Raw genomic sequence first — 21,116 nt, 5'->3', positions numbered from 1 at the left:
TACTATTATATAATAACGTTTGCAAGTAACACTATGATATCGGGAGGAGTTCATTCAAAGTAAGATGTAAAGAAATGACAGGCAGTAAATATATATTCTACCAAAGTTCACTTATGGCCTCATAGGTCAATATCATTATTCATTGCAGTATACTTATACGAGACTTGGACGTACCCCAACATGCATACTACTTTTAAAAGGGAAGTAAAAAGAGGGAAAAATAGATAGCAGACGTATTTACTAGCGCAGTGCACCCTGTGACACTTTTTTTTGCCCCTACTACGTCATAAATCACGCACCCAAATTATGAAACCTTGGGTCTCTATTCCCATCACCGACACCCCCACGTTCTTCATCTACATACCCCACATGTCTTGTCTGTTCTGATTCTCGAGGCTGGTAGTAATATTGCTCGAAGGACGAACACTGTCTCGAATAGTCGGTATTGTTTAATTCGTGGTAGAGGAAAGAACAACGTACTTGTTATCCAGTAGAAGCCTTGCGTTGCTCATTTCTTAGTAATCCGATAGTGCAGTGAAATTCGTTTTGGAGACAAAAACTCAAGGTGCAAAAGGCAAGTGAACTTTGATTTCTTTTACACGAGAAATTTGCGTGTCTCAGGTTGGATCATTCTGGGGCAAGTTGCATTTGGTAAAAGGCCTACAAGAGTGGTGCACAGGGTGCAGATCACCAATTTGGTTCAATCCTCGCGCATAGCTATTGCGCAGCATGTATAATAACGTGTTAAATGCATAAGGCAGTGTACTAAAAAATCTTCGAGAATATCGACTTCAAAACTTCGGCCTTCCTAGAGCCTCGATATACATAGGGCAAGCTCGGTATAGATCGACCACCGGGAGAGTCCGGCCAGTGTTGATGGTTTAAGACTGGTGCAAGACAGGGCGAATTAAAAATAATGGATGAAAAATCCACGTTTCCCATTAAAATTTTTCTCCCACAGTGTCATTATATTTTGACGAAACACGAGAATATTTCTCTTTAATTGCCGGGTTTTTTTTTCATTCATCTGCTTGTGGTTTTCCTTAAATACACACTTTGTTGAATGATATTGTCATTCCCACTGCTGCGAGCAATCGTTTAGCAAAACTTTAATCCAACAACAGTTGATTCGTTCAGACACATATTTGCACTGGTTCAAATGCAATCACGCAACGTGAATAATAATGCATGTTCGTGAGCCATAATGAGGTAGTTGTGGGTGTTCGTTAGCGCTCGGCGTTACAATGGAGTCCTCAACGAAAATAAAACTACCCCCGGCCCACGTGAAACACGAAACAGGGAAAACGAACCATGTTCTCCAATTTGCCCTCGCCAATGATACATGTAGGGTAATTTCTAATCGGAGTTCGAAAATTCGAAGGCGTGCTCCGTGTAACAGGACAATATGGGGAAGCTCGGTGGAAGTGCAGCGTATTGCACACGTAACGTACCGTACAGAATAAAATCAATAAAAGTACGACTATTCCACGATACCGTTTGCAAGTACACGTATAAAGCAGAATCTTCAAAACGACGAAGTAATTTTTTTAACTCAACACCGAAGTGTGTACCGTACGTTGGAGCTTTTCAAGTTTCTAAATGACACGTTGGTTGTGATGTGTACCGAGCCCCTCTCAAGATCTTTCTTCAAGTGAGGGATGTGCTTCGTCACATGCTCTTAACCGTATGAAGTATGAGACAGTTTGGCAAGTGAACTTGTTTAAAAACTGGCCGAAAACGTGGAGGTAGAAAATTTTTAAAGAAGTGGAGATATGGTACTTGCACGTTGAAAGTGGCATCTGCAACAGTATCGTGTGCATCGCGAGGAGTAAGCTTTATAGAATTGAAATTACAATTTTTCGATATTTTTTTTTTAGTGTTCACTATGTAATGTTTCATGGAGTATATTTTATATATGTAATAACTGAATGGTATATGAAGGAAAAGGACTTATACCTTGAAATGACCGGAACATTATCACTATTTTACAAGAATATCATTTTATTTTTCGGATCCATCAATGTTTAAAGGTACCTACTAGACAGTCGTTTCTTTCTAAAATGAAATATTTCTGTTTTTTTTACAGTGCTGTGCCGCCTTAAAGGAGATATGCTGACTGTTGTTTCTGCAGTGGTCTAAAGAACCTGAAAAATCAGAAATAATTGAATACAAAAATTATCATAAATAAATTGCTCCGGGAACTTTATGCGCCAATTAATCAAACTTTATGTAATAAGTATTATTGTTTTATTTTTTTTAATAAAACCCTACAAAATTTCCTGAAATCATTCCTTTTCGCCGTGGCTAAACGTATGTAACTCCTTAACTTCTGCAATTTCCTTTAATTTTCTCATCGGTGCCAATCGTGTCTTATGACCAACTACATAAGAATCGCGTTGCCCAAAATCATCTGTATCTTCCACCCTGCACGCATATCTCGCACTGACAGCGACATTTCGTCCGAGTAACTCGTAAATGACGATAAATAAACGTTTGCCCGTCGAAACGAAACCGTGGGAAAAGGTGGTGAATTTGGGGAAATTTCAATTCCAGAGGAATCACGGGCGGTGAAATCGCTTTGACCGAATCGCGTGCCGCTTTCCGTGTTCATTGTTTGCTTTAATTAATTATCGGCCGCGATACAGCGGCGGGCGTTTTCGTTGTAATGTTTTTATCGGGCAGCTCGGTGCAATTTGTTAAACGGAAGTTAACAGAGGATATACGTATATTTGGCGGAGGGCGGGGATCTCGGATGTTGTCGTTCGACGTGTGCTGTTCGACGAACGTCGACAGATTCAATTATTAAGACGGGGAACGCAACGGCGTTATTAACGCAGCGCAATCGAATTTCGTGTGGAAACATTTCGCTGCGGAATTAACGGGGATTCCCGTGTTTAGCGAACAACTCGCGGTGTAAAGTTTAACGTGCACGCGCGAAATGGAAATTAATTAGATCATCGGGACATATGGATGTGTGGATCCGCGCCGAGTGCAGAGAATTCGCCATGTGGGGATTAGTAATTAAAATATGCGGGCCAATGACAGATTAATTCGCGTTAGGGGCGACTTTACACGCGTGGTGGTGCAAATTAAAATTCGGCTAGTACGACATCACTGGTTGTTAATGGACCATCTTATCCCTCTTGAAATGTGCATTTAGCAATGTTATTTTTGCGATATTAGGACCTCCGTTTTACAGATCGAAGCTTTCGCGGTGGGATCTTGCGAAGTGAAGAAAATTGACAGTCGTAGTTGAGGAATGTTCAATAAGAAATTGTCCAAGGTATTAACCAATTTATATGTAGGGTTCCATTTAGATTAGTTTCCACTTTTAGTGTTGTTATTTGCATTATTTTTTCTCAACTATAGAATAATCAACAGGAAGGAAGCGAGTGTTTAAGTATTCGAAAGCCTTTCGCTGAACAATTAGGTCTTCCTATCAATTCGGGTACTGACGATTCTTCTGAATTTCATAAGAGCAGTAATTTGGTATTGAAATGTTCGTTTGGAGTTTGGTGAACCGTCTTGGAAGACAAATTGAAATATATATCAACAGTTTAAAAAGTGTGGGTACAAAAGTATGCAGATATCACTTAAGGGGGATTCTCGTCTAACAGCCTCAAAGGTAACTGATATTTAAGAATTTTTTTTTTAAAAACCGTTGGTCATATTGGATTAAACTCTTTTGGAATGTAAGGAGGCATGTTTAAACTCGCAGAAAATATTTTTTTATGTAGATTCTTCTTAATATTTATTAATTGTTGTGGAATCTGGTCCACCTCTTCGACAATGTATCTCCTGCTGGCGGGATGTGTAGCACTCATCACAGTCATCTGATTGCAAAAATGATAGAAGTTTCTTAAAGTTAGATGGTTTAAGCTGGTATTGGTCCACTTTAAAGAAAACAAATGAAAAATTGAAAGAGTTATAGCGTTTGAAAGAAAAAGTAAGTTCTTTCCTTAGACAAATTTGTCAATTATTTTTTACATCGACGAAAAAAGTAATATAAATAAAAACTAAAATTAAAATTTTAGGTCCAGTCCCAGCGTAAATTATTTAACTTTAAGAAAATTTTCCTCTTTTTGCAATCAGATGGCTATGGCAGGTGCTACACACGATTCCACAATAATGACTAATAAAAATTAAGAAGGATCGACATAAAAATAATTTCTACAAGTTTAAAGATCCCTTCTTATTTCCCAAAAGAGTTTAATGAAATATTAAGAATAGTTTTTAAAAAAAAATCAATAATTTCGAGGGCTGTTACACGTCAGTCCTCCCTTAAGTTGACGGTTGTATTATTCAGCTAAAATTGTTAAGATTTCAAAATTAAAACATGCTTTAGAAAATGAGGTGAAATTTTTCAAAAATTCTATGATTTCAATGCTTTACTTCATCAGGAAAAATGGTATTGGATATATAACACAATACACTACATACATAGTACATCACAGCTTTTATTAAAATATTAACATGAATCAAGAACATAAGACTATAAAAATTGTTTATTAACCCTCGGAAGACGAATGGTGGATATGGTCGCGTGAGACGAATGCAGGGTCAGTTTGACCCATAGCAACATTTTTATGGTACACCGGTTTCGCGAAAAAATTCAATACAAAAGGAAATAAATAATTAAAATTTCTCAAATTAACTAAAATTTATTAATAAAGAAATAAACAAAAAGAATTATTTGTGTACATTTGGTACATAAAATAGGTGTATCTCCTGTATGATTTTTACAAATAATCTTACTGCAATTTAGGCATCATATACTACATCTTGCCATTGCGAACACAAATATAACATCGTGATAGACTTTGTCAGAGTTGGATCAAAATGACCCAGCATTCGTTGTACGAGGGTTAAACACTCTGCTTCTCAAATCCTGCTAAGGTTCCTTTCAATTTCACTACACATTTTAAAACGTGTCGCAGTCATAAAAGTCTTGTTTCTTCATTACACTTTACAGTATCAAAAAAAAATTTGTTAAGACACCATTCATTATGATAAAAACAATTATACAGTGTAAATACACCAAATAGTACTCAAGGACTTTAGGCAGTACAAAAAACATTTAAAATATTCCCTTAAACGCCTAACATTTAAGCAAAAACAAAACAATATATTCACTTGTTCTATCTACAGCTACAGAAATTGATTTCCTATCATCTTGCTCAATTTTAGTACTCAAAAGTCACCTCCCCTTCCAACCACCCAAATATCCTCAAGCTCACAATCACTCGATCGACGAGAGGCGATAATGATCCGCAGTAATCAGAAGGTCGGGGAACCTTCTTGCATAAAAAGAAGAACATTTATTACGTACATAATTACATGGCAGATTAGACTACCCCAGACGAAAACCATTCGCGTTCATGGCACTAACAATAAGATCACTGATCTGGAGGAGCAGTTCCCTCCAGGGAATGATCGTTTTAAGGGGGAACACCACTGTGCCGGCTGGGAAAGTAAACCATTTTTAAGAATTTTTTCAGGAATAATTTTTACAGTTTTCATAGAAAATTTTTATTACCTACCTTTAGTGCGCTGTCTTAAGAGACTATACAAAAAAAATAGAAAAACATCCTCAAATTTTAATATATTAATTAATCTTCTAGACCCGCCACGCGAGCTGGTCGAATCTGTAACTATGGAACAGCAGGTCCGAAATCTAATTTCATTTTTTTTTATAAACTATATGAGTGTACTTTCCGTTGCACGTACCGATTTCTTAAACAAATTATTTTTGTAAAAATGGTGCGCATTAGAAGAAAAGCTTCGAAAATCCGCGTATAAGATTGACAGTTTTTCGAGCGTATTTCAAAAAATTGGTTTTCAAACCAAGAATCCGTACGTACAACGGAAACTACACTAATATAGTTTATAAAAAAAAAAATGAAATTTGATTTCGGACCTGCTGTTCTATAGTCACAGATTCGACCAGCTCGCGTGGGGTGTCTAGAAAATTAATTAATATATTAAAATTTATGCATGTTTTTCTATTTATTATTTTTTTGTATAGTCTCTTAAGACAGCGTACTAAAGGTAGGTAATACAAATTTTCTATGAAAACTGAAACTTATTCCTGAAATAAAATTCTTAAAAATGGCTTACTATTCCGTCCGTGACAGTGGTGTTCCCCCTTAACGCACAGCCCACTGGGAGTAATTATTGAACACGCTCGTACGAACAGTCTAGCTGGCTGATTTACTGTTCCCCTTCAGTAAGCGATGTCCACGTCGGCCAAGCTGCTCCTTTGCATATCCTTGGCCGTCTTGTAGTGATGCCTGCCGCAAAACTGCTGAGTCCTCTGGCATGCCTCCTCCAGCATGTCCATCGGTACCGTGATGACCAGTCTCATGTAGGACGGATAATCGAAGCACTGTCGAAAAGAGTTCAGCGTCGTGCAATCAGTGGTGAACATCGAGCAAACAGATGCAGGCACACGTGCTCATACGTGACACACACACGCACGCATCCAGCACACGCACACAGGATTTAAACGGCATACCTGGCCAGGAAGGCAAAACACGGACTCCTCCATTAGCAGTCGCTGCACGAATTCGAGATCGGAATTAAATTCCGGAAAACAGGATAGATCTATGTAAACCTGGAAACCGATAGGATAATTTATAGCCAGTAAATTGCGACTGGATGTCCTTAACGTAGCCGTGTTTACGGGAACGAATGTACTGTATGTATGAACCGCGCCCCGATACCTGGTTAATTACAGAGGATGTTTGCAAGAGCAGCGACTTTTCATCGACTGGCTCGGGGCCCAGTTCAAAGACACGGAATAGTGCGTCTGTTTTTATTATGCATGGGTGGACAGGTGGAGATTTAAGGGGGGGATTGCGCCTTGTTTGGCCGAAGAGTTTTAACTTTGCGACGTGTGCTTTTATTGACAATTGAGGTATTCACCATCATGTACATTGCCCCAGCTGGCATTATTGGTTTCAGCCCAGGAATCTTCACTATAGAATTGTATGCCAGTTTTGAGTGACTCTGAAAATGATAAACGAAACTAATTATTATACGAATAGAACATATCTCCAGGAAATAGACACTGATTTTGTTTATTTAAAAATCCCTACTAATATATAAAAGTGAAACGTTGTCTTTTTGTCTGTCCTTCTTCTACTCCTAAACGGCTGAACGAATTTCAATAAAATTTTGAATAATACATTACATACGTCCTAGATTAGATTACAGGTTACTCATTATTTCTTTCAGCCTTTTTTATTTTGGAAACATAAAAAATAATTCCCGGGTCAGCTAGTGCTTCTCTAAAACGGAGGAAAATAAAGTTTTCAAGCATAAGTACTTTATATTATTAATATTAACCCCATAAATAAAGTATGTTCATTTATAATAATAAACGGATAGCTATAAGCAACAAACCTTCAACATCTCTACTGTGCTGGGACCTTAATATCTATTCTATTATTTAATCCGAACCTACTAAAGCTACAAAGCTTTATTATCATAAAAACTAAGAGTAATTCTAACATCACTGCATATTGTAATGATAAATAAAGCTTCAGAGAAATTCCAAATTTCTACTATTCACTTCTCAAAATTTTCAATTATCTTTACGCCCAAATGGTGTCTACCCTTGTTCACAGATATAAACCGCTTGAAAGCACCTGACAGAGTGAAATCTCCATTACCACAGAATAGTGACAAATACCCACGTGTAACGTACGCATGGTATCGTCATAAAATTTCTGAGGCGTGTTCCTCAGGATAGCCGGCAGAGCACCCTGAACGAGCGTGTTACTACCTATGATCCTTTGGCTCAGGCAGTGCAGTGCTTTCCGTATCTACGCAAAGGAATTAAAATATCAGTTACATTAAAAGTCCAGGCTAGAGGAGGGAGACGCGAATTAAACTATTCTCGAGAATTAAAGTCACGTTAAGCTTCATCGCACCCTCTCGTCCAATTTGTCGCCCCTCCCCATTTCCTTGGTTTTGTTTTTCCAAATAAACCTCGAACGGGGTTAAGAGCCCGCCGAACGACGCCAAGAGCCGAACTTTAACGACGGAATAAAGTTTAATCAACGAAATTCAATCCAATCGCGGGGAGGCACGACGCTCGTGGGACACTGACGTTCCCGTTACAGAGACAATACGGGGCGGAGAAGCAATTATTTTCAAGCTGCACGGTATATACCGCGCCAGTTCGTCACTTACCTCCTCCTCCAGAACGTTCTGACGATCGTGGACGATTATCCAGCCCATACGCCAGCCGGGCACTAAAAATCTGAAATACGAAGATCGTCGTTCAGTCGAAACGTAAACGCCACGAGCTAAAGCACCCTTGTCGCGTGATTACTCGGTTCGTCAACCGAAGCACAATTTCACGATATTGAGCACGAAATGAAGAGGGGATATTATATTCGTTAGTTAAAGTTTGTTTCAAGCGATTTTAATCCATTTTCTTCTGTCTGCCAGTCGATTAGAGGATTTGTTGAAATTTATTTTAAACAGAGACTGGGTGAATTATATTGTTTATTGTTAGCTTTTAATAAATGACATCGGAGGATTGCGTAAAAATGTGGTTAATAGCTTCTGGTGGGTCAAAATGGATGTAAAGTCACGTAGAAGTGTCATTTAAGGAGTCATTCTACTTTGATCGGACGAAAAATTAAGTTGTTTGTAAAGATTTTTTTCTGCGTAAATATAACATATAATGAAATAAATCTTTTTGGTATTTACTCAGCTATTCTTATTTTATAGAAGAAAATTAAAAATAATTTTTTTAGTTCGTTTTAATGTTTTTTTTTTACAGTGTCAATATGGCACCTAAAAAAGAGGCGTGTTAATAGCTTAGGTGATTTCCCGGCTCAGGATTATCCGAAACAAAAAATTTCGAAAGATTCTTAATCTGTATGAGTGTTGCTATAACTTCTAGCTCAATTAACAATTTTTGTCGAGAAATAACAGTGTTGAAGACTTAATAAAAGTATTTTAAACGAAAACATTCGAACAATGTGATTATGAAATGCAAAAGTGTGTCGTAAACCATTTCTGCGTACCGTTTTGTCAAGCCACTACAGGACAAGATAGGAACTTTGCTGGACAAGGATGCTATCGAATGAAAAGTCCGTCCTGGAAACACCTAGTATAAATAACAGAAAAGAAACGTCGAACGTAAACAATTTAACCAGAAATTAATTTTTAATCATTCAATTTCATTTGCCAGACTGTATCTCTTTGTTTGATCTTACTCTCAAGCAAATATCTTTATCTCCCAGAAATTCTAAAAAATTTTGTTTTAAAAATCAAATATTCCCCTCCCAGTCCACTGTAATTGCATAATTAATTATATTCATACACAAAATGTTGCCCTCAAGATCGCCACCCTTTAAGATCCCTACGTTATTCAGAATAAAATGGAATTGGTTTCACTAATATCCACTACACGAAAAATCGCATATTCTCAAAACAAAACACTGCTCTACTGTCAAAAGAGAAAAATCGTCACTGTGCAATTCTGTTTGGGAAAACCAATATTTGCGTTTACTACACGAGCGCATTCCAGCCTAAATGAAACTTGGAATCCTTTATACAGCATGTATATTCATATATGCCGCGCCCCTGATGCATGCCTATTGAGATTGAAGAAAAAGAAACAACAAAGGGGCAGTGAGTGACAGAATAACGAATTTAATCCCGAATAGAGAAAGAATTTCGCAAACTGTCGTACAATCGAATCTCTAGATTTATTTTCCAATTGATGCAAAAAAAAAAAAAAATTCAGCCTGTAAACCATTCCACACTTTATTCGAATTGAAAAGCGAAACAATTTGGCAGGTCGTGTATGGTAAAAGCTGAATGTTAAGCACGTACCATATACTCATATATCTCATCCGCTATAATGGGTACACAGTAACGAGCGGCCACGTCGAGAATGTCAAGTGTATGGTCCCTGCTGAACACGGACCCGCAGGGGTTAGAAGGATTGTTTATAATGATCGCTGCCGTCGATTCGTCGATCTGTGATTCCAAATCATCTAGGTCGATCTCCCAGCCGAGGTCAGGCTAAAAACGGGTGACTGGTTTTAATGGGATTCGTCGTGAAATAGAGATGCTAAGTGAAATGGAAATGTTTATTGATGAGGAGGCGACTTGAACTTTCAGTATTAAGAAAATAGTAGAAACTGCTGTGCTTGCGCGAGGAATGAAGATCACGAAAATTTGAGTCCTAAGAATAGAATGCGATGACATCTGGCCCCGAATCTTTCAGTCCCCACACAATCCCCAGGGGCTGCCAATATTACTGTGCTTATGGGAGGCTGATTTGTATGGTATGTCTCGAGGAATCGTAGGTTTACGATAAAGCATAGTTTCGCGGTTTCTTGAAGGATCGTAGTTTTCTTAATAAATTTGGTCTCTTGAGAAATCCTGGCGTTTTGAGGGTTAGTGTGTTTTATGAATCATTGTTTTCTGAGGAACCATGATTTTGCAAGGACTGGACTCTGGTTTCATATTCAAATCTAAATTACTGCTCAAACACTGATAAGTAAATAAGTTTTGTTTCATTTACAGGGGATTTCGCTTATTTGATGGGTAATCGATTCCATGAGCTATGCTCGAACTACCAATGCCGCAGAAGCAGGGGAATGGATTTGGAAGTACAAAGTGCAATTCCTGAATAGTCATGAGGAAGTAGAATTAAATGCCAGTTCATCTTCCATGCGACGCTATCAGTAGCAGAGGAAACGCAATCATGTTGACATTTTACAAACTAGTTGTGAAAGTTAGCGAACACTTTTACGAATTTTTATTCCAATTCAGATTTTTCTGACACCATGCTGCATTATACTAAACGTGCTATAAAATTTCTAATGTTTTATGCGATGAAACATGAGTAGAATGTCTACTAATTTGAAGAATTTCAAGTCATCATTCATACCCAGTCTCGAATTTTGCTTTGTTGAACGTACACTTTGAAAAATTAATAAATGAAGGGCAAGGGGAATAAAAAAATTAAAACCGACTTCAAAAAAATAATAATGCACTGAAAAAGTAAAAAATAAGGTTTTTCCTTATTTAATCTATGATTCGATTTTTTTATGTCGGCGCCTCATCATTTGCAGTGTATAAATCTGGCACCGACTTAAGAAAACTTGAGTGTCATAGATTAAATAAGGAAGAAACATATTTTTTACTTTTCAGTGCATTTTTAGTTTCTTGAAGTAGGTTTTCATTTTTTTAAATTCTTTACTTTTTACTTTTTAGTTTTTTAAGTTGCATAACTACATTTATTTTAAAAAATATGGGCAGAACTACAAAAGGATCTGCTCGAAAAAAAAAGAACCGTTTGCTAGAAAGGAAGATTCCAATAATAATAATAATGGAACGGACTTCTTGTTTTGGGTATAACTTCAAAACTACTGAACCGATTTTGATAATTCTTTCTCCACGACCTAAGTTGATTGAAGCTAAACTAAATGCAACCAGTTTCACGAAAATCGGTCCAGTAGTTACAGAAAAATTCACAGACAAACTTAATACATACTAACATACATACATATCGAACTGAGCACCTCTTTCTTTTTGAAGTCGGTTAAAAACAGGGAATATCACAAATCAGCATTAACTATCAAATTCAGAAATTCTTAGAAATGATCCTAAATCATGGATATTAAAATTTCCTCAGCCACCATGAGCTATTAAAGAATTGATCTTGACCTTGACATTTAGCGCGCCTAGCAAGAGGACCGAGCAGATCACGTGGCCCAAATTAATTTTTCATCCCACATGATGAAGAATCGTTCACGTACCAAGTATCTGCGCGTGCTTATACATAGACACAATCAGTGTCAACTTGTACATTATAACCCACTCTCTCGTAGACAAGGAAAGCTACGGTACTGCGGTTTTAATTACTTCTCCGCGGTAAAATAGTCCGCGGTGTCTCGAGTAGAGAGAAGGAATTAAAACACCGGCGGCGAGCACAGACGGAAAGGAAAGCGAAAGAGGCCTCATTGTTGCATCGGTTTAATATTCTGCCGTTCTTCCATCGAAATGTTTACTCGTAGGACAAATGACGTTGAGACTTGCCACGTACTTCTTAACTAGAAGAAAAGTCTGCTTGTATTTCTTTTGGGGTTAAAAACGATCAGAGTGTAATTCCTTCATCCCTACAGTTGTTCTTCTCCCTACGTTCACATAATTTGTTAGAATTTTCTTTTTATGATATTGGACTTCTATCGATTCTGTAATATCAGAGAGGGTCGAGCTATCCTTCCAATCTAAGCAGCCAGTGATTATATCATTTTCGCTTATCAATTTTTAATGTCGTAAGAGAATTCGAAAATGGCAAATGAGTTTTGTTCAATTTGAAATTTCTGAGAATGACAGTGGGTGGATATTGAGATCTTATAAACGTCAAAAGGGTTAGTTAGTATTAATATTACCAGCTTCAAGCTCAGCAGTGATATTAACGAGGGAATATATAGTATGCTGGTGATTATTAGTTCAGAAATCATATTAAAGACTTGATCAGTTCACTTTAATTGAAACGAGACAGAAATGAGAGTTGCAATTGTTATTTCTTAATGAGGGTGTGGAATATTAAATGTACTACATGGTATGAAACCTACAATACCTATTAGAGGAATATAAAATAAATGTTGGATTGTCGCTGAAATTCGCAAATGAACAGTCTAGTGTCTCCTTGCAAAAAGAATAAATCTAATACGAATAAGGTAAAAATCCAGAAATAAAATATCATTAAGTCAGCTCTCTTTTTATAATAGAACTGTGATATCAGTGTTCGGAAGAGGAGGCTATAGAAGTTTGGGTATAAACAGTCTGCAACGTACGTTTATACTTACGCGTAAATCGTAGGACTTTACGGTGATCCCGAGGCCCTCTGCCAGAGTTCGATAGATCGAAAAACCAGGTCGTGGTATCAGGATGTTCTGGCCCTCCCGCGCCAGGGCTGTTATACAGAGATCAAGGGCGCAGGAACATCCGCTGCAGAGGATTACGTCCTGGAAGAAGGGAAAACGAAATAAAATGACAATTTGTTTGGTTACGTACTTGTATTTTAAAAATAACTTCTCAATTCTGTTTATTTCTTAACCGACTTCAAACAGGAGGAGGTTATAGATTCGACCTGTATGTATTTTTTTTAATATTATATTATTTGGCCCATTATTTTGACAGTTCTGGTTAATAATAAAGACTGTTGTCACCTAATTATTATTATTTTATGTACGCACGCGCATATCTCCTCAACATGTTGTGTCAATATATATAAAACTAAAAAGTTAAAAATAAAAAATTTACCGCACTTAAAACGCACTAAAAAGTGAAAAATAATTTTTTCCCTTATTTAATCTACGACTCTCATATTTTTTAAGTCGGCGCCTCATCATTTGCAATGTGTAAATCTGGCGCATACTTAAAAAATATGAGAGTCGTAGATTAAATAAGGGAAAAAATTATTTTTCACCTTTAGTGCATTTTTATTTATTTGTAATTGATTTCAGTTATACTTGAAACTCATACATTGATGTCCTGGAGAAATGTAAATTAAAAACCTTAAGTTAGTAATAAAAGAACTAAAAGATAAAATCGACCTGGAAGATATGAGTAATCACTGAATATATATGTATCTAGCAATTATAACAAGTTTTCCCATAAAAATGCATTATTATGCAGTGAAACTTGTACGAAACTCCCAGTAAATCTCATCTTTGATTCTGTAGTCCGCAATGGTTTGGGGTAGGTCTGGGTTCGGTCCGTAATGGTTACTTATAAACACCGTATCAATACATGTATGATTATTTTAAAATTCCATCGCATGAAAAAATTCTATGATCATTGCAGAAGCATCTTGTAGAAAAAAGCTTGGAATTTCCCATATTGCGGTGAAACGTACAAGAACGGGGGCAAAACGTATCGATTAAAAAAGTGGTTATTTCGATAAAACTGGGACCCAAAACGTTTCGCTGATTTTATCTGACGTAGACACGCGCCACTCCCGGTTAATTGGTAGTATTTCTTCTTTCCGTGGAAATGTACCTTCCAGTTTGTGGTATCGATCGCCGAGGGAAATCGAGTTTTCCATGCGAATTTCATCGGCAGCTCGATCAACTGGCGGTTTAACTAGATATCGTGTATAGATACAGTGTATGGAATAAATACACACAACAGACACGGTTTGCTGCCTGCAGGTGAACAAGTTTCAATACGCGTCTAGTTGCACGTAGAACTAATTCTGGCCGAAATATCGAAATGGAAAATGGAGGCGTGGAATACGCACGTAGGAGATCCAAGTACCGATGAAACGAAACCTGATATTTCTTATACAAATGTTGGAATTCAATTATCCGTTTTTTCGTCAACTTTTCTATCCATTTTTGCGACTGTGGGAAATACCAATGAGGCTCCCTGAAAGGTTACAACATTCTCTGGGTCCCGTCAATTGTCAAACGTGTATTTGCAATAATTCCAGAATAATTGTGAGACGCGAATCTTTTACTGTATATTTTATATTCGCTGAAAACTCGGCGTAGATTTTTCGTGACAGATTTCCATATTATATTCGGCTTAAATTCTTTCACTAAAATTTTTTAGGCAATCTTGATTACTTATGAGTCCACCGGCTTTGGAATTTAAATGTGGTTGGAGTAAAATTAAAAATCATGTGATAGAAAAGCAGCTAACATTGTTTGGGCTAAAATGTAATATAATGTTACGTTTAGAATTTTTTAAAGAATATAGTCATAATATTTTCTAAGTAATTATTATACAAAATTATGTATAACAGTATCTCAATGCTTGCTATATTTTTGCTCGTGATTATAAAAGTTATTCAATTATCGGGATACATTTCCATTCGAAATATCGAGCGCAGCATCCAAATAATTCATACAAATTTATAATTATTATAATTAGACTGAATATGATTATCATACGTGTGTGTGTCCTTTGCGAAATTAAACATTCTATAATTAAATTGAATTTGTGTACAACTGAGTTTCCAGTACCTCTGTCACTTTTAAATCAATAATAATATGCAATAGCGAGATACTTCCTGGATTTCTTTTCCAATACTTTTTCTATTTATTTACTCCCGCCAGGCCTGCATAGGTAGGTACATAACAGTTGTCTCGAAGCTTTCGCGAGTTTCAATTGGGAAACGAATCGGATTGCACGGTGACATGTTGATCCTATTTCATACTAAACCCCAAAACTAGTTTACCTTTCGAAAAAGACGTTTTACAAAGATTGCCACTTGTCTGGTCGGCATTCAGTTCCTCTTCCCTTTAAGAAATGTTACTCTACCAAACTGTCAATTTAATTAAAATTGAAATAAATAAATTATTCCAATATTCTATTAAAAGTATGCCAACTGTTTAAACGCAATTCAGTTTATAATAAATTAATTTTCAATATTCTATTAAAAGCATGCCAACTGTTTAAACGCAATTCAGTTTATAATAAATTACTTTTCAACGTAACACAAGTTGCCGAAGTTTTACCCCATAACTTTTCATTTAATAATTTAAATACGGTGCATTATCTGCCACCAAGTTTTTCGACAAGTTTCATCGTATTTCATTATAAACTCTCCCCAATTATTTACAGTAAACCTTCCATAATCCATGAATGAAAGTAGTAGTTCCTTAAAAATCCAGAATAGTACGACAAACGAAAGTTTCAGAGGCGTGTCAATTTTTTTAGAATAATGTATTTTATTAGATTAATGCGTTAATAGCTGTATTTTATTTACAGCCAGTAGCAAAACGAATTGAAAAATATATTAGTGTAACAGAAGTTGAGACATTATAATTATACTATGCTTGACCGGAATAGCTTGCTAACTTTTGAATGACATATTAAAACTCGAAATAACGTTACTAGTTATTATTTATTGAAAACAGCATTTTTCGCCACATGTGAGTCACACGAGCGTCAAGTAGGTATGCATAATTAGTAACACGAAACGTTATTTCAAACTCATTTAAAATCGTAACTATAATTGAGCGTTAATTAGCTCTTCAACCTGGAATAACTAACTTTTTAATTCGATTTAAAATAGTAACGCTCTCTGCTTTTCAGTTTATCACTATCTGTTTGTTTTTTTTCGTTACAAACTTACAACTGGAATTGAACAACTTCCCGTAAGTGGTATACAAAATGTTAATTGGAATGAATGAAATTGTATTAATTACGGTAGGGATTATTTGCAATTTTTTTGTGTTCACACTTTACCTTAGGCTCGACTTTTACAAATTCACTGGAACTGTATTCTGCTACAGCTTTTCTTGCACTCTCGTAACCTAAATTAGAAAAAACGAAATAAAAAGCCTAATCGATAGGTACACTGCTTATACCTACGAGTTCACATAAATTTTTGTTTGAAGCTTTTTACTATCGATTTTAAGGTGACTATTTCTTAAAGCTATATGATATTATATTATATCTTGCTGTTGCATAATGTACCATAATTTAAGGTATAAAAACATTTCGTCGACCTGGTATATGAATGAAAATATATTTTTAAAAACAAATTTTGATAGTTTGATAAATTATAATAAACAGACCAGTGAGTGTCGGAGACTTAATAGAATTTATGAAGATGGATCGTCAAAATATATAAAATAAAATATTACAACATAGAAAATTAAGTACAAAAGAACGTTGAATTTCCTCCTTTCATTCGGCGTTCGCAGGATAAAACAGAAAAATATGGTTAGTTAAATAATTATTCAAATTATCATAAGTTTTTCAAGTACCTCAAGAAATTATATTAAGGGGGAAATTCATTAAGATTTGAATGTAATTACAGTAAAATATCGTTGTCAAAATCGAAGTTAAATTTCCACCAAATTTTCTATTCAGTAATTATAGAATTACCCTTGTCACGAAAATGGGTACTTCATACAATTATTGTTCAATTATTGATCATCAATACCTGTACATGGTGCGTAGCCATTATATAATTGAGATCCGACGACTTCTTTTACAGCTTCAATCACTTCCATAGGTGGTTTTAAGTTGCCAAAGATTGTAGGATCACCTTAAAATTAAAAATCCATTAAAAACGCCCTAAAAATTAATTATATTTCCTCTCCTACCTTGTAACAATAAAATCTCAGTCGTTTAAGTAAAATTGTGTTTTATTTATTAAAGTAATTACCTATCGGTTATTACCTACATTAACAACGAATTATTTTGTGCGTTATTAGAGCAATTGTAAGTAGTAATTATTAGTATTTATAATATCCAATTATAATCCTACACGTTATTTGTTAAAACCATTCAGTTTTTAAGCATGTCGAACAATGTAATACTATATGGCTCAGTCTGAATATTAGTAATTCTAAAACCATTAATTTAGTTTCTGTAAATGACACTTTTGTGGCAGTGGGATATAAATCTAAATCTTGAGACCATTGTAATCAGATTCAAGAATACATGTCAGCGATTATGTCTATTGAATTTCCCTCTTCGTTTAGAATAGAAAATCAAACCACGCTATGTATTTATTTTAAGCAAGTAAACCGGTTTTAATTATTTTTTAATTAATTATACTAGACTCTTTCTAAACTTTCTGTCGTAAAGCATTAATCTTTTACTTGCCACTTCTAAATTAATTTACAGCATTCAGTTTGAAATCTTAAAAACACACGAAATGAATTTAATATTTTATGGAACCGATTTTTATTGAATGGCAGTTGTAAATAGCAATGATAATTTCAGTGACCGTCCTTCTAAAGATCATTTGACACACCTCCTACTACAGTAAAAAAAAATTGTTTTTGCATCTCATAAAATTTAGTCTCCACATTCAATTTGAAAGTTTTGTAATTCGAAGTAATCCAATCAAAATATTTTTCTTCGTATACTTCCCCTGTTCTGTAATGCGTATATATTACTAATTAAAGTCTGAAATATTTTAAACTTGAATTGTGCTAATGAAACAAGATTCATACCTTAAGCGCAGATCAAAGCATTGAAACTTTCTTGATTTCCTAAAATTCATTTACGGAAGCCACGAAGGGTTTCAGACCACCAAACCACGGTTTTGTTTTTAAACGAGACATTAAAAGGAGCTGACTTCGAACTAATTACGCGCGAACAGGCTGCGATAAGAATGGAACACGAAATTATCCGGTCTCACGAAATTCCTAGCCAATCCCAGACACTCGTAACAAAAAACTTTTTATCTCCCTCCGTCTCGAGTGCTTTTCGCGAATATGTCTTGGCCCACGATCAGACGAATCGGGTGATATTACGCGACAAAGGGAGAATTAAAAAATTAATTTACGTGCAATAATTGATTAGATAGTAAATTTTCACATAAGTAGTTGAAATTCTAGTAAAATGATTACAGATCATTACAAAAGTATGCTCTATGTTGTATTTGTCAAAATACCCCTTATATCGAAAGTTATTAACTCCAAGTACAATTTATGGAGTCACCAACTTCAAATTATTTACCTGCTAAGACGGAATTAAGTGATTGAATCGATATCAAACGATATCAATTATTAATAAATTTAAGTTTGACTGAAAACTGTAACTACTAATTACTACTAGTATTTAGATACTCATTCAAAGTTTCTGAAAGCACTCACTATTTTTCAACAGTTGTATTCTGCCCATTAATTGATTTGTAAGCAATTGCTCTCTTTGTTTTAAAATATAGCAATTTCAAAACTCATCAGTAGTAGCGTGGAACGAAAAAACCACAACTCTGTGATTGTTTTACTAACAGAGAAAAAAAATTTGCCTTTAGTGATACAGATTAAGCCCGCAAAAGCTAGATTCTGTCCAGAAAAATTGGACTAGCCGCAAGAATGTTGAAGTATTAGGTAACTTTTTGTTCTTTTAACACGTTTTTTAAGTTTTTAATGTGCTAATTCTTTTTAAACGATTTTATTCAAGTTCGATCCTCTGCTTGTTTGTTTAATGCAACAAAGCAACAGAACGCTTCTTTCAAACATTTGCGTTTTCATTTGTCTATAAAATATATCATCACTCCTTCATCGTAGCAGCTTTTTTCAGTTGTTGGGTGGCAGTCAGGTAAAATACACGTCTAGGAAATCTAATGAGTAAGTTTCTTTTAAGAAGAAGTGCTATCGTATGATAAAGTAAAATTGATAAGATCAATAAAAATAATCATTCTTAAGTGACTTGCGGCACCTTAAAACATTTATCAACGAAGTTCAGATTTTGACAGCTTAAGCACCATTACAAGAAACAACTCTTGCCAACTATTCAAAGTTACGAATAATAAAAAAAATTGTGGCCCTATATTTCGTTCCACCCTATTCAGTCTTATGTCCACCTATAGTTGGAACATTACTAATTTTAGTTTCACTGATCAAGTTTATTCGCAACAGCCTTCCTAATTCAAAGCGAACCAGTCTATTCTTCTTACATTGCGAATAAATTGAAAACTCAAACAAACAACAGGTTCCACAGTCTGTTCGAAGTTCTTCACCTTTATGCAACGTGGCAATAATTTCCTCAGCCATTTCGTAAATCGATGACAGAGGAAATATACCCAGGGGATCGTTTATCAGTGAAGGGACTAGTAAAACAAGTAGTTTCTACTTCAATTTCTCGTTTCTTTACATTTCGCAAAATTGAGCTAAAGAAACACCGTAACATTAACCCATTTGCATGATTTCTCTACGGAATGAAAGATGGGCCCGTGTCACGAAGAAATTTACACTGTAATAATACATTACATACTTCGACGGAATAATCCGTCATCCGTGACATATCCCCGGCAAAATTGACGGACCATTTCGTCATCCGATGCAAATGGGTTAACTGTAACTCGAGACACAAGTAAATCAATAAACAACGTCCTCTCCAAAACGTCAAACCAAAAGCTGTGACCGAGGTTTGATCGGTAAAGAACAAAAAAAAAAAGATGCTGTACAGAACGGAAATCTCACCGATAGACAACGAGATCATGGGTTTAGTGGGATTCGGCTCAACGACGAGGTTCTCCACAATGGACCTTATGGGGTTGTGCGTCCTCCTCGCGATATCCGAAGCTCGGACGTTCCATCCCTTGCGACAGCCCGAGGTCGACATCCCCAGGCCAGAGATCTGAAAATCTTCGGCAAATTTCCCACCCTTTGCGGTCCTTAAGATCTTAAAATCCGCCCGTGCTGTTGTGGCAACCTTGCGCCGCTTCGGTTTGCGTATCTAGCAGGACGAACTGGATTCTAATGAACGGTGTCGCTTTATTGAAAAAAAGATGTAGGTGTCAGCGAACGACAGTCCTAGTGCAGGTGATACTCCGTCACTGAGGCCAGATCGCTTCAGATTCGAAAATAATCGAAATGTTACACTGGAAGCTGGGGAACGAATGAACCGGTTGGATTGGTCGGCTGCGTTCCACACCTTTCATAATTAATTTGAACGGATTCCCTGCTTACGTAGGTAAATAGCCTCGACCAATGTCTCGCTATCGCAGCGGAGGGAACAACTAGTCCAGGTAGCTGACGTCACGCCACATGATGAAGTCTGCCGAACGAGTTCCTTTTAAATGCATCTAGACCTCTTTCATTCTTCGTCACACGAGAATGCGCTGCAAGCTTGTGTGCGCATGATTTCGTGGATCGATGAACGAAAACGATAAAAAGGGATTTCTTGGACAGTTGCGTGTGAATTTGCAGGTCGCAGATAAATTGCAATTTTAAACCGGTTTAATCAACATTTCATATTTTGTACAAGGCTTTGTCGACTTTAAACTAATTTAGAATAATGAGACTTCTGAATCTAGGAAATGGGGTTGTATGTGACGAAAATTCAAATTTTCTTCCTACCAGATTCGTGGGCTAATCCATTCCAGAAGTTTACAGAAGGTATGCACATTTAATCAAGTACCATTTTATAGATATACAGAATTCACATTTAGAAATGCATAAGCATCTAGAAACATATTAAAGGAAACGATTTAAAGCACTAGTACGAGGAAGTTTGTAGACTAAGTACATTCAGAATTAAACTGATAATAAGGAGGGGGGAAAAACTCGTAGCTGTTAAATTATGCGATGACTGAAAAGATAATTTAATTCAAAGAGTACAATGTAAGGATAGAAAAATGTTATAGATACACTGCC

The 21,116-nt window shown here is 36.0% G+C and overlaps 1 protein-coding gene across 5 annotated transcripts; it reads right to left on the bottom strand.

Moving 5' to 3' along the window:
* Positions 1 to 4,437: 4,437 nt before the first annotated feature.
* On the bottom strand, positions 4,438 to 20,348 carry Tat (Tyrosine aminotransferase). Of its 5 annotated transcripts, none has more exons than XM_076830502.1 (13): positions 19,941 to 20,348; positions 16,943 to 17,047; positions 16,240 to 16,307; positions 12,837 to 13,007; positions 9,856 to 10,047; positions 9,042 to 9,124; positions 8,197 to 8,266; positions 7,698 to 7,826; positions 6,925 to 7,008; positions 6,515 to 6,613; positions 6,146 to 6,385; positions 4,872 to 5,437; positions 4,438 to 4,514 (listed from the first exon to the last, which is right to left on the bottom strand). In XM_076830502.1, the coding sequence occupies exons 1-11, from the start codon at positions 20,080 to 20,082 to the stop codon at positions 6,224 to 6,226; spliced, it is 1,305 nt and encodes a 434-aa protein (XP_076686617.1). In that variant the 5' UTR covers positions 20,083 to 20,348; the 3' UTR covers positions 4,438 to 4,514; positions 4,872 to 5,437; positions 6,146 to 6,223. The 5 variants fall into 5 exon arrangements, with proteins under 5 accessions (XP_076686617.1, XP_076686618.1, XP_076686619.1 ...); XM_076830503.1 differs by having other exon boundaries at positions 12,849 to 13,007; XM_076830504.1 differs by lacking the exon at positions 9,856 to 10,047 and having other exon boundaries at positions 12,849 to 13,007.
* Between the last annotated feature and the right edge of the window lie 768 nt (positions 20,349 to 21,116).

Source organism: Andrena cerasifolii, chromosome 2 (genome assembly GCF_050908995.1).
Source record: "Andrena cerasifolii isolate SP2316 chromosome 2, iyAndCera1_principal, whole genome shotgun sequence".
NCBI lineage: Eukaryota > Metazoa > Arthropoda > Insecta > Hymenoptera > Andrenidae > Andrena > Andrena cerasifolii.
Note: the sequence above shows the minus strand (reverse complement) of the source record. Positions and strands in the feature narration are given on the sequence as shown.